At 62.1% G+C, this 12532-nt stretch overlaps 1 protein-coding gene across 2 annotated transcripts in view; it reads right to left on the reverse strand.

Moving 5' to 3' along the window:
* The window catches only part of LOC137451112 (tyrosine-protein phosphatase non-receptor type 11-like), a 64707-nt gene continuing 52175 nt past the window's right edge, over positions 1-12532 (reverse strand). Inside the window, exons 10-16 of one of the 2 annotated variants that reach the window (XM_068158297.1) lie at positions 10461-10592; positions 8811-8965; positions 6756-6823; positions 4948-5099; positions 3455-3555; positions 1434-1545; positions 1-255 (exon numbers count right to left, since the gene is read on the reverse strand). In XM_068158297.1, coding sequence (XP_068014398.1) covers positions 1461-1545; positions 3455-3555; positions 4948-5099; positions 6756-6823; positions 8811-8965; positions 10461-10592 — 693 coding nt within the window. In that variant the 3' untranslated portion in view covers positions 1-255; positions 1434-1460. Of the gene's footprint in view, positions 256-1433; positions 1546-3454; positions 3556-4947; positions 5100-6755; positions 6824-8810; positions 8969-10460; positions 10593-12532 lie in introns of both variants that reach the window. The other variant, XM_068158295.1, reaches the window with a different exon arrangement.

A 12532-nucleotide genomic window follows, 5' to 3' on the forward strand; every position in this document is an offset into this window, starting at 1 on the left:
TGGGAGAAGATCCTTCTCATCAGCAATAAGTTAGGTCAAGGCATGGTCTTGGGGGTGTGGGGGGGTGGTGAGGATGCTGCTTGCTTCTGCCAGGCAGCTGCTTTGCTTCCTCACTGAGTCCAAGGTGCTTGGGGAAGGCAAAATGGGCAACACCCAAAGCCCACTTGTCCAGAAGTGCAGCTCTTGGCAAGGGTGGAAGGAAACACTGCAGGATCCTGCACTGCAGAAGAGAGGAGAAGGGCAGCAAGGTGAGTCCTGGGGAAGAAAAGCACAGGGAGGAGGTTACAAAGCTGCAAGCTCTGCACCAGGAGAGGCTGCTGGAAGGCTGCAGCAGGCTGCCCAGGGAGGTGGTGGAGTCCCCATCTCATGAGGGGTCCAAGAAACCTGTGGCCATGGCACTCTGGGGCTCTGCTTTAGTGGCCAGGGTGCTGCTGGGTCGATGAACAAGACCAAGGGCAGGGTCCTGCAGCTGGCTGGAGGCAACCCCAGGCACAAATCCAGGCTGGAAAGCAGCCCTGAGGAGAGAGCCTTGGGGGTGCTGGGGGAGGAGAAGCTCACCAGGAGCTCTCAGTGTGCACTTGCAGCCCAGAAAGCCAACCAGAGCCTGGGCTGCAGCAGGAGAAGTGTGGCCAGCAGGGCAAGGGAGGTGATCCTCCCCCTCTGCTCAGCTCTGGGGAGACCCCACCTGGAGTCCTGCCTCCAGTTCTGGAGCCCCTATGGCAAGAGGGATCTGGAGGTGCTGGAAGGTGTCCAGAGCAGGGCCAGGAGGATGAGCAGAGGGCTGGAGCTGCTCTGCTCTGAGGACAGACTGAAGGAGTTGGGGCTGTTCAGTCTGGAGAGGAGAAGGCTCTGAGGTGACCTCATTGTGGCCTTCCAGGATCTGAAGGGGGCTCCAGGAAGGCTGGGGAGGGACTGCTCAGGATCTCAGGCAGTGATAGGACTAGGGGGAATGGAATGAAGCTGGAGGTGGGGAGATTCAGGCTGGAGGGGAGGAGGAAGTTCTTCCCCATGAGAGTGGTGAAGCCCTGGAATGGGTTGTGCAGGGAGGTGGTTGGGGCCCCAGCCCTGGAGGTGTTTAAGCCCAGGCTGGATGAGGCTGTGGCCAGGCTGATCTAGTGTGGGGTGTCCCTGCCCATGGCAGGGGGGTTGGAACTGGCTGATCCTTGTGGTCCCTTCCACCCCTGACTGAGTCTATGGTACTATGAAGTTTGGCCTCCTTCGCAGAGCTCCTCTGCAGCCCCAAGCACTCCAAGGGCACTGCTGCCTTCCCCGAGGCAGGCAGAGCCCCAGGGAGCTGCAGAGGCTGAGCTGCAGGAGCTGAGCTGCAGAGGGGCTGAGCTGCAGAGGGGCTGAGCTGCAGAGGGGCTGAGCTGCAGAGGGGCTGTGCGGGAGGTGATGCCCGGGGGCCGCGGGGGGGCTCTCAGCTCTCCTACCTGCGCAGCCTCCCCGCGGCTCAGCCTCTAGCGCCCGGCGCCGCTCAGCCCTGCGCCCTTCGGGCTCTTGACGTTCAGGTTCTCGTAGACGGAAGCTGACTCATCCTCGGCCCTGCCGAGAGACAAAGCCTTGCTGTGCGCAGCCCCGGAGTTCTGGAGCCCTGCCCGCGGGCAGGGGGCCAGTTAGGAAATGGCTAATGACCTGGCCAGGCTCCCCTCTCCCTCCCCAGCCCTGCAGCCAGGGTGACGCTGCCTCACCTGCTCCCAGCCACAGAGAGAGAGCAGCCCTGGGCTGAGCAGCCACCAGCAACCCTCACCAGCCCTCAGCTTCACAGCCCTCACCACTCCTCACCTTCACACCCCTCAAAAATCCTCAGCTTCACAGCCCCCAGCTTCACAGCCTTCAACTTAAAATCCTCACCAGCCCCCAGGCTCCCTCACCAGCCCCCAGGCTCCCTCACCAGCCCCCAGGCTCCTTCACCAGCCCCCAGGCTCCTGCACCAGCCCCCAGCTTCACAACCTTCAACTTAAAATCCTCACCAGCCCCCAGGCTCCTGCACCAGCCCCCAGCTTCACAGCCTTCAACTTAAAATCCTCACCAGCCCCCAGCTCCTTCACCAGCCCCCAGCTCCTTCACCAGCCCCCAGGCTCCTTCACCAGCCCCCAGGCTCCTTCACCAGCCCCCAGGCTCCTTCACCAGCCCCCAGCTCCTTCACCAGCCCCCAGCTCCTTCACCAGCCCCCAGGCTCCTTCACCAGCCCCCAGGCTCCTTCACCAGCCCCCAGCTCCTTCACCAGCCCCCAGGCTCCTTCACCAGCCCCCAGGCTCCTTCACCAGCCCCCAGGCTCCTTCACCAGCCCCCAGGCTCCTTCACCAGCCCCCAGGCTCCTTCACCAGCCCCCAGCTCCTTCACCAGCCCCCAGCTCCTTCACCAGCCCCCAGGCTCCTTCACCAGCCCCCAGGCTCCTTCACCAGCCCCCAGCTCCTTCACCAGCCCCCAGGCTCCTTCACCAGCCCCCAGCTCCTTCACCAGCCCCCAGGCTCCTTCACAGCCCCCAGGCTCCTGCACCAGCCCCCAGGCTCCTTCACAGCCCCCAGGCTCCTTCACCAGCCCCCAGCTCCTTCACCAGCCCCCAGGCTCCTTCACAGCCCCCAGGCTCCTGCACCAGCCCCCAGGCTCCTTCACAGCCCCCAGGCTCCTGCACCAGCCCCCAGCTCCTGCACCAGCCCCCAGGCTCCTGCACCAGCCCCCAGCTCCTTCACCAGCCCCCAGGCTCCTTCACCAGCCCCCAGCTCCTTCACCAGCCCCCAGGCTCCTTCACAGCCCCCAGGCTCCTGCACCAGCCCCCAGCTCCTTCACCAGCCCCCAGGCTCCTGCACCAGCCCCCAGCTCCTTCACCAGCCCCCTGGAGCTTCTCTGAGGAGGACAGCTGTCCTCATAGCTGCTCTGCTCTGAGGACAGGCTGAGAGAGTTGGGGTTGTGCAGTCTGGAGAAGAGAAGGCTCCCAGGAGACCTCATTGTGGTCTTCCATTGTCTGAAAGGGACTCCAAGAAAGCTGGGGAGGGACTTTTGAGGGTGCCAGGGAGTGATAGAACTGGGGGGGATGGAGCAGAACTAGAAGTGGGGAGATGGAGATTGGATGTGAGGAAGAAGTTGTTCCCCAGGAGGGTGGTGAGAGCCTGGCACAGGCTGCCCAGGGAGGTGGTGGAAGCCTCCTGCCTGGAGGTGTTTGCAGCCAGGCTGGAGGTGGCTGTGAGCAACCTGCTGTGGTGTGAGGTGTCCCTGCCCATGGCAGGGGGTTGGAGCTGGCTGAGCCTTGAGGTCCCTTCCAGCCCTGACAATTCTCTGACCCTATGATTCCCATAGGGCAGCCAGCAGCTGCTGAGGTTTCAGGTATGGGAGAGGCAGGCTGGCAGAGGATAAATGCTGGAGCTGTTCTCTCTGCTGCTGCAGAAGCCCTTAGGCCATTCAGAAGCCATCCAGAAGGCAATTCAGCCATCCCTGAGGGCACTCAGCTTACCCAGCTGGGCTCCGTGGTGAAGGGGGCTGCCCCTTGGCTCTGCCTTTGTCCATGGGAGGGTAGCCAATGTTCAAGTAGTCTCTTTCCTTCCTCTTGCTCCTCTGCAAGGGAAAGCAAAGGCAATACAAACAGAGAATCCCACCCAAAGCAGACACAGAAGGCAGCCCCTCCAGGTTGCAGCAGTGGGACACTGGGTGGGAGGCTCCTTTCCCTCTGTTCAGGGCAGCATTCTCAGGGGTGCCCCAGCAGTGCTGGGTTAAGGGTTGGACCTGATGACCTGAAAAGGCTCTTCCAACCACACTGACTCTGGCATTGGAGGCCCAGGGAGTGGAAGGGGTGCTTGGTGTGGCCTGAGTTCTGCCCTGGCTCCTATAGAATCAGAGCAGCCTGGTCTTAAACACTCCCAGGCTGGAAGCACCCACAGGCTCTCTGGGCAAGCTGTCTCACCACCCATAGCCAAGAACTTAGCATCACAGAATCAGCCAGGTTGGAAGAGACCTCAGAGATCATCAAGTCCAACCTGTCACCCAACACCTCCTGACTAACTAAACCATGGCTCCAAGTGCCACATCCAATCCCCTCTTGAACACCTCCAGGGATGGGGACTCCACCACCTCCACCATGCTGTGGTTGGAAGGGACCTCTGGAGCTCATCCTGTCCACCCCTCCCCTGCTCCAGCAGGGCACCCACAGCAGCTTGCCCAGCAGCACAACAGCCAGGGGGGGTTGGAATCCTTCCAGAGAAGAGCCCCAGGGGCTCTCAGCCTTTCCTCCTCCCAGAGGGGCTCCAGGGCCCTCAGAGTGCAGCTTGCTCCAGGGCTCTGGGAGCCTCACAGGGCAGAATTCCCTCCTCATGTTGAGGTGGAACCTCCTGGGCTGGAGTTTCTATCCATTGCCCCTTGTCCTATCCCAGGGTGCAGCTGAGCAGAGCCTGGCCCTGTCCCGTCCCTCCTGACCCCCAGCCCTCAGAGATTTATAGGCATTGATTAAATCCCCTCTCAGTCTTCTCCTCTCCAGACTGCACAGCCCCAGGGCTCTCAGCCTCTCCTCCCCAGGCAGTGCTGCAGTCCCTTCAGCATCCTTGCAGCCCTCCCTTGGACTCTCCCCAGCAGATCCCTGTCCCTCCTGAGCTGGGGAGCCCAGAGCTGGATGCAGTACTCAAGGGGAGGTCTCAGCAGGGCAGAGCAGAGGCGGAGGAGAACCTCCCTGGCTCTGCTGGCCACACTCCTCAGTGCACCCCAGGATCCCATTGGCCTTCTTGGCCCCCAGGGCACATTGCTGACCCATGGGGAGCTTGCTGCCCAGCAGCCCTCCCAGGTTCCTTCTCCTTGGGGCTGCTGCCCAGCAGCTGCCCTCCCAGGCTGTGCTGCTGCAGCTGACTCCTCCTGCCCAGCCGCCGGACTCCGCGCTCCGCCCCGGCAGGATCAGAGCCAGCCCCGAGCTCTGGGGAACACCAGAGGCCTCCAGCTGGAGGCAAGCTGAAGAGAGCTCACCTGCTCCTCTTCCAGCCTCTTCTGCTCAGCCTCGATGTACTGCTGCACAGCCATGTACACGAACTTGTACTGAGCCTCTGTCTGCACCATGCCCGAGCGCTGCCTGCGCACCATCTGGATGGTTTTGGGGATGTCGATGTCGCAGTCCAGCCCTGCTCAGCAGCCACAAGCCCGAGGTTAACCAGCTGAAGGTTGAAAAACCTCCTGCCTCTAAGCCAGCCCTGAAAGCTTGCAGTGTGCCTGGCTGCCCACAGCATCAGCAAAAGCCATGGGACTCAGAGAGGACCTTCAGAGATCATCCAGTTCCAACCCTACTGCCATGGGCAGGGACACCTCCCACCAGAGCAGGTTGCTCAAAGCCTCATCCAGCCTGGCTGCAAACACTTCCAGGCTTGAAGCACCCACAAGGGCTCTGGGCAAGCTCTCTCACCACCCCCATTGACAGGAACTTAGAATCAGAATCACAGAATCACAGAATCACCAAGGTTGGAAAAGACCTCAGGGATCATCAAGTCCAAGCTGTCACTCAACACCTCCTGACCATGGCTCCAAGTGCCACATCCAATCCCCTCTTGAACACCTCCAGGGATGGGGACTCCACCACCTCCCTGGGCAGCACATCCCAATGGCCAATCTCTCTTGCTGGGAGGAATTTCTTCCTCACCTCCAGGCTAAACCTCCCCTGGCACAGCTTGAGACTGTGTTCTCTTGTTCTGGTGCTGGGTGCCTGGGAGAAGAGACCAACCCCCACCTGGCTACAACCTCCCTTCTGGGAGCTGGAGAGAGCAAGAAGGTCTCCCCTGAGCCTCCTCTTCTGCAGGCTAAGCAACCCCAGCTCCCTCAGCCTCTCCTCACAGGGCTGTGCTCCAGACCCCTCCCCAGCTTTGTTGCCCTTCTCTGGACACCTTCAAGCCTCTCGATGTCCTTTTTGAACTGAGGAGCCCAGAACTGGACAGAGGACTCCAGGTGTGGCCTAACATCTTCCTCATGTCCAACCTAAATCTGCCCTGCTCTAGTTTCAAACCAGTGCCCCTTGTCCTGTCCCCACAAGCCCTTGTAGGGCTGGGTGATTGGGTGGGCTGGGGGATAGGTTGGGCTGGGGGACGGATAGGGTGGGCTGGGGGATTGATAGGGTGGGCTGGGGGATTGATAGGGTGGGCTGGGGGACTGAGAGGGTGGGCTGGGGGACTGAGAGGGTGGGCTGGGGGACGGATAGGGTGGGCTGGGGGACTGAGAGGGTGGGCTGGGGGACTGAGAGGGTGGGCTGGGGGATGGATAGGGTGGGCTGGGAGAATTGATAGATTGGGCTGGGGGACTGATAGATTGGGCTGGGGGATGGATAGGGTGGGCTGGGGGACTGATAGGTTGGGCTGGGGAACTGATAGGGTGGGCTGGGGAACTGATAGGGTGGGCTGGGGAACTGATAGGGTGGGCTGGGGGACTGAGGTCGGGCTGGGGGACTGAGGTCGGGCTGGGGGACTGATAGGGTGGGCTGGGGGACTGATAGGGTGGGCTGGGGGATGAAGAAGGTGGGCTGGGGGATCTTGGAGGTCTCTCCCAAGCTGGTTGATTCTGTGGCTATAAGCAGTGCCCCCACTGATGCCAAGAAGCTGACTCTCCTGTGCAGTGCTGCTGGAAGCATCTCCTTCAGCAGAGGGCTGGCCCAAAGCCCCTCTCACCCTGCATTCAGACTAAGCCCAGCCCAGCTCTGTGTCCTGGACGAGCCAACCCCCTGCCTGGAGGCGAGGGCACAAGGGCAGGGCTGCCCAGAGGCAGGGCAGAGGGGGAAGGCAGGGGGCAGGCAGTACCTTGCCTGTGGATGATGTCCACCAGCATGTCGATGACGATGATGGTTCCTGTGCGCCCAATCCCGGCGCTGGCAGGGGGAAAGGAAGAGACAGGCCCCGGGGTCAGGCAGCTCAGCTCCAACCCTCCCCCTGCCTGCCCCACCCTGGGCAGACTGTGCCATGGCTGCCAGCAGATCCACCCAGCCAAAGGCTCACCCCGAGGAGACCACAGCCCAGCAGCTGCCTCAGGGAACGGTGGAGGTTGGAAAGGATCTTCGAGGCCAAGTCCCAGCACCAACCCAGCACCAAACCACGTCCCACAGTGCCATGCCTGCATGCTCCCTGAGCACCCCCAGGCATGGGGGCTCCACCACCTCCCTGGGCAGCCTCTGCCACTGCCTCACCACTCTTGCAGGAAAGAACTTGTTCAGAGGCCACAGTCTCAAGCTGTGCCAGGGGAGGCTTAGGCTGGAGGGGAGGAAGAAGTTCTTCATAGGAACAGAGATTGGCCCTTGGGATGTGCTGCCCAGGGAGGTGGTGGAGTCCCCATCCCTGGAGATGCTCAGGAAGAGCCTGGATGGGGAGCTTGGTGCCATGGTTTGGTTGATCAGATGGTGTTGGGTGAGAGGTTGGACTTGATGATCTCAAAGGTCTCTTCCAACTTGGTTAATTCTATCCTATCCTCTCCTCTCCTATCCTATCCCATCCCATTCCCATCCCATCCCATTCCTATCCCATCCCATTCCTATCCCATCCCATTCCTATCCCATCCCATCCCTATCCTATTCCCCAGCCTAAACCTCCCCTGGTGCAGCTTGAGGCTGTTTCCTCTTGCTCTATCACTTGACAACCAGAGAGAAGAGGCCAACCCTCACCCCACTCCAACACCACAGCTACCACCTGGAGGTCTCAGCCCTGCTCTTCCCTCCACCACCTCCAGTGATGGCCTGGATTTTGCCATGTGTGTACTGCCACCCCAGCTGAGGGTGAGAATGAGCTTCAGGGGTAACACAGAACCACAGAATCACCAAGGCTGGAAGAGACCTCAGAGATCAGCAAGTCCAACCTGGCACCAAACACCTCCTGACTGCTAAACCATGGCTCCAAGTGCCACAGCCAATCCCCTCTTGGACACCTCCAGGGATGGGGACTCCACCACCTCCCTGGGCAGCACATTCCAATGGCCAATCTCTCTGTCTGGGAAGAACTTTCTCCTCACCTCCAGCTTAAGCTTCCCCTGGCACAGCTTGAGACTGTGTCCAGCACCAGAACAAGAGGACACAGTCTCAGGCTGTGCTGGGGAGATTTAGGCTGGATGTCAGGAAGAAGCTCTACACAGAGAGAGTGATTGCCCTTTGGAATGGGCTGCCTGGGGAGGTGGTGGAGTCACCATCACTGGAGGTGTTCAGGAGGAGACTTGCTGGGGTGCTTGGTGCCATGGGTTAGCTGTTTGGGTGGGTTGGATTGGTTGATGGGTTGGACACCATGATCTTGAAGGTCTCTTCCAACCTGGTCTGGTCTATTCCATCCCATCCCATCCCATCCCATCCCATCCCATCCCATCCCATCCCATCCCATCCCATCCCATCCCATTCTATTCTATTCTATTCTATTCTATTCTATTCTATTCTATTCTATTCTATTCTATCCCATTCTATCCCATTCTATCCCATTCTATCCCATCCTATTCCATCCATTCTATTCTATTCCATCCCATTCTATTCTATGTAACTCTTGTTCTGGTGCTGCTTGCCTGGCAGAAGAGCCCAACCCCCAGCTAGCTCCAACCTCCCTGCAGGGAGTTGGAGAGAGCAAGAAGGTCTCCCCTGAGCCTCCTCCTCTCCAGGCTAAGCAACCCCAGCTCCCTCAGCCTCTCCTCCCAGGGCTGTGCTCCAGACCCCTCCCCAGCTTTCTTGCCCTTCTCTGGACACCTTCAAGCCTCTCAATGTCCTTCTTAAACTGAGGAGCCCAGAACTGGACTACAGGACTCCAGGTGTGGCCTGAGCAGTGCTGAGCACAGGGGCAGGATGATTTCCCTGGGGGGAGGAGCCTGCTGGCAGCCCCCCTGCTCCATACCTGCAGTGCACGACGATGGGCCCCGAGTCTGGAACGCTGCGCTGCGCCCGGTTCACTTGGTCCAGAAAGCTCAGCACCCCTCCTGGCTCATTGGGCACCCCATGGTCTGGCCAGCTGAAGTACTGATAATGCTTCACCAGCCTGGGCTGCTCACCCTGCTGGCAGCAGAAACCTGCTCAGAAAGCTCCAGGAGGTTTCTTCATCTCTTTTCAGCAAAGCTTGGGGCCAAGAGCTTCGAGCAGGGGGAGGGTGAAGCAGGGGAAAACCACCTGGCAGAGCCACAGCTGCTTCCCACAGGGGAAGTTCAGGGCTTGGAAGGGACCTCTGGAGGTCTTGGAGTCCAACCCCACCCCTGCCAGAGCAGGTCCAGCACAGGTCACACAGAGCACATCCAGACAGGGCTGGGAAGGCTCCAGAGAAGGAGACTCCACAACCTCCCTGGGCAGCCTGCTCCAGGGCTCTGGGAGCCTCACAGGGAAGAAGTTCCTCCTCATGGTGAGCTGGAACCTCCTGGGCTGGAGTTTCCAGCCATTGCCCCTTGTCCTGTCCCAGGGTGCAGCTGAGCAGAGCCTGGCCCTGTCCCCTCTGACCCCCAGCCCTCAGAGATTCATCAAATCCCCTCTCAGTCTTCTCCAGACTGAACAGCCCCAGGGCTCTCAGCCTCTCCTCCCAGGGCAGTGCTCCAGCCCCTTCAGCATCCCTGCAGCCCTCCCTGGGACTCCCTCCAGCAGATCCCTGTCCCCCCTGAGCTGGGGAGCCCAGAGCTGGATGGAATATTGCAGGTGGAGGTCTCCCCAGGGCAGAGCAGAGAGCCTGTGCCCTCCTCAGCCTTCTCTTCTGCAGGCTGAACAGCTCCGAGGGTTGCCAGCCTCTCCTCCTGGGCTCTCTGCAGCAGAGGGGAGGCAGCAGCAGGAGCAGAGGGGAGGCAGCAGGAGCAGAGGGGAGGCAGCAGGAGCAGAGGGGAGGCAGCAGGAGCAGAGGGGAGGCAGCAGGAGCAGAGGGGAGGCAGCAGGAGCAGAGGGGAGGCAGCAGGAGCAGAGGGGAGGCAGCAGGAGCAGAGGGGAGGCAGCAGGAGCAGAGGGGAGGCAGCAGGAGCAGAGGGGAGGCAGCAGGAGCAGAGGGGAGGCAGCAGGAGCAGAGGGGAGGCAGCAGGAGCAGGAGCAGCAGAGGAGAGGCAGCAGCAGGAGCAGGAGCAGAGGCAGCAGCAGCAGGAGCAGAGGGGAGGCAGCAGCAGGAGCAGCAGCAGCAGAGGGGAGGCAGCAGCAGCAGCAGCAGCAGGAGCAGAGGGCAGGCAGCAGCAGGAGCAGAGGGCAGGCAGCAGCAGGAGCAGAGGGCAGGCAGCAGGAGCAGAGGGGAGGCAGCAGGAGCAGAGGGGAGGCAGCAGGAGCAGAGGGGAGGCAGCAGGAGCAGAGGGGAGGCAGCAGGAGCAGAGGGGAGGCAGCAGGAGCAGAGGGGAGGCAGCAGGAGCAGAGGGGAGGCAGCAGGAGCAGAGGGGAGGCAGCAGCAGGAGCAGCAGCAGCAGAGGGGAGGCAGCAGCAGCAGCAGCAGCAGGAGCAGAGGGCAGGCAGCAGCAGGAGCAGAGGGCAGGCAGCAGCAGCAGCAGGAGCAGAGGGCAGGCAGCAGCAGCAGCAGCAGGAGCAGAGGACTCACCCTGTCGGTGCGGAGGATCTCCAGCTCCCGCAGGCAGTAGCCCTGCGCCTCCCGCTCGCTGACGCCGCGCACCCGCACGCGGCCGTACTCCCGGCTGCAGCTCCGCTCCGGCCAGTAGCGGAAGCACTTGTTCTGCAGGAGGCACCCCAGGGCAGCTCAGCACCCCTCACAGCCCCTCTGCACCCCTCACGGCCCCTCTGCACCCCTCACAGCTCCTCAGCACCCCTCACAGCCCCTCAGCACCCCCCACAGCTCCTCAGCACCCCTCACAGCTCCTCAGCACCTTCCAGGGCAGCTCAGCACCCCCCAGGGCACCTCAGCACCCCCCACAGCATCTCAGCTCCCCACACGGCTCCTCAGCACCCCTCACAGCAGCTCCCACAGCTCCTCTGCACCCCTCATAGCCCCTCAGCACCCCGCAGGGCTGCTCAGCACCCCCCAGGGCACCTCAGCTCCCCACACAGCACCTCAGCACCCCCCACAGCATCTCAGCTCCCTACACGGCTCCTCAGCACCCCTCACGGCAGCTCCCACAGCTCCTCTGCACCCCTCATAGCCCCTCAGCACCCCGTAGAACTGCTCAGCACCCCCCCAGGGCACCTCAGCTCCCCACACAGCACCTCAGCACCTTCCAGGGCAGCTCAGCACCCCCCCAGGGCACCTCAGCACCCCTCACAGCTCCTCAGCACCTTCCAGGGCAGCTCAGCACCCCCCAGGGCAGCTCAGCACGCCCCAGAGCATCTCAGCTCCCCACACGGCTCCTCAGCACCCCTCACGGCAGCTCCCACAGCTCCTCTGCACCCCTCATAGCCCCTCAGCACCCCGTAGAACTGCTCAGCACCCCCCCCAGGGCACCTCAGCTCCCCACACAGCACCTCAGCACCCCCCACAGCATCTCAGTTCCCCACACGGCTCCTCAGCACCCCTCACAGATCCTCAGCACCCCATAGGGCACCTCAGCACCCCACACAGCTCCTCTGCACCTCACACAGCCCCTCAGCTCCCCTCACAGCTCCTCTGCACCCCTCACGGCACATCAGCACCCCACACAGCAGCTCACATGGCTCCTCTGCACCCCTCACAGCTCCTCAGCACCCCTCACAGCCCCTCAGCACCCCTCACAGCTCCTCAGCACACCTCACAGCCCCTCAGCACCCCTCACAGCCCCTCAGCACCCCTCACAGCCCCTCAGCACCCCTCACAGCTCCTCAGCACACCTCACAGCCCCTCAGCACCCCTCACAGCCCCTCAGCACCCCTCACAGCTCCTCAGCACACCTCACAGCTCCTCTGCACCCCTCACAGCCCCTCTGCACCTCACACAGCCCCTCAGCACCCCACACAGGCCCTCTGCACCTCACACAGCCCCTCTGCACCCCACACAGCCCCTCTGCACCCCTCACAGCCCCTCTGCACCCCACACAGCCCCTCAGCACCCCACACAGCTCCTCTGCACCTCACACAGCCCCTCAGCACCCCACACAGCTCCTCAGCACCTCACACAGCCCCTCAGCACCCCTCACAGCTCCTCAGCACCTCACACAGCCCCTCAGCACCCCACACAGCTCCTCAGCACCTCACACAGCCCCTCAGCACCCCTCACAGCCCCTCAGCACCTCACACAGCCCCTCTGCACCCCTCACAGCTCCTCTGCACCCCTCATGGCTCCTCAGCACCCCACACAGCCCCTCAGCACCTCACACACTCAGCCACACAACAGGTTGCCTTGGAAAGCATCTTCAAGACCATCCAGATCCCAGCCCCCTGCTGCAGCCATGGGCAGGGACAGCTGCCCCCAGCCCAGGATGCTCAAAGGGCTTCATCCAGCCTGGCCTTGAGCAGCTCCAGGGTGAGGCAGCACCCACAGCAGCCTGCTCAGGGGAGAAACATCTCCCATGCACGGCTGGAGGGTCCCTACCTTGGGTCCCCTGGGCTGCAGGATGTGGGACAGGGCTTCCCTTTGCACAGCCCCAGCGTGGTGGGGGGTGGAAGGGACCTCTGGAGAGGTTTAAGCCCACAGCAGCTGGCCCAGGACCACAGTGTCCAGGTGGGGTTGGAATGCCTCCAGGGGAG

This window comes from Melanerpes formicivorus, unplaced genomic scaffold (genome assembly GCF_026170545.1).
Source record: "Melanerpes formicivorus ecotype bairdi unplaced genomic scaffold, bMelFor1.0.p_v2 SCAF_39, whole genome shotgun sequence".
In the NCBI taxonomy this organism is placed as follows: domain Eukaryota; kingdom Metazoa; phylum Chordata; class Aves; order Piciformes; family Picidae; genus Melanerpes; species Melanerpes formicivorus.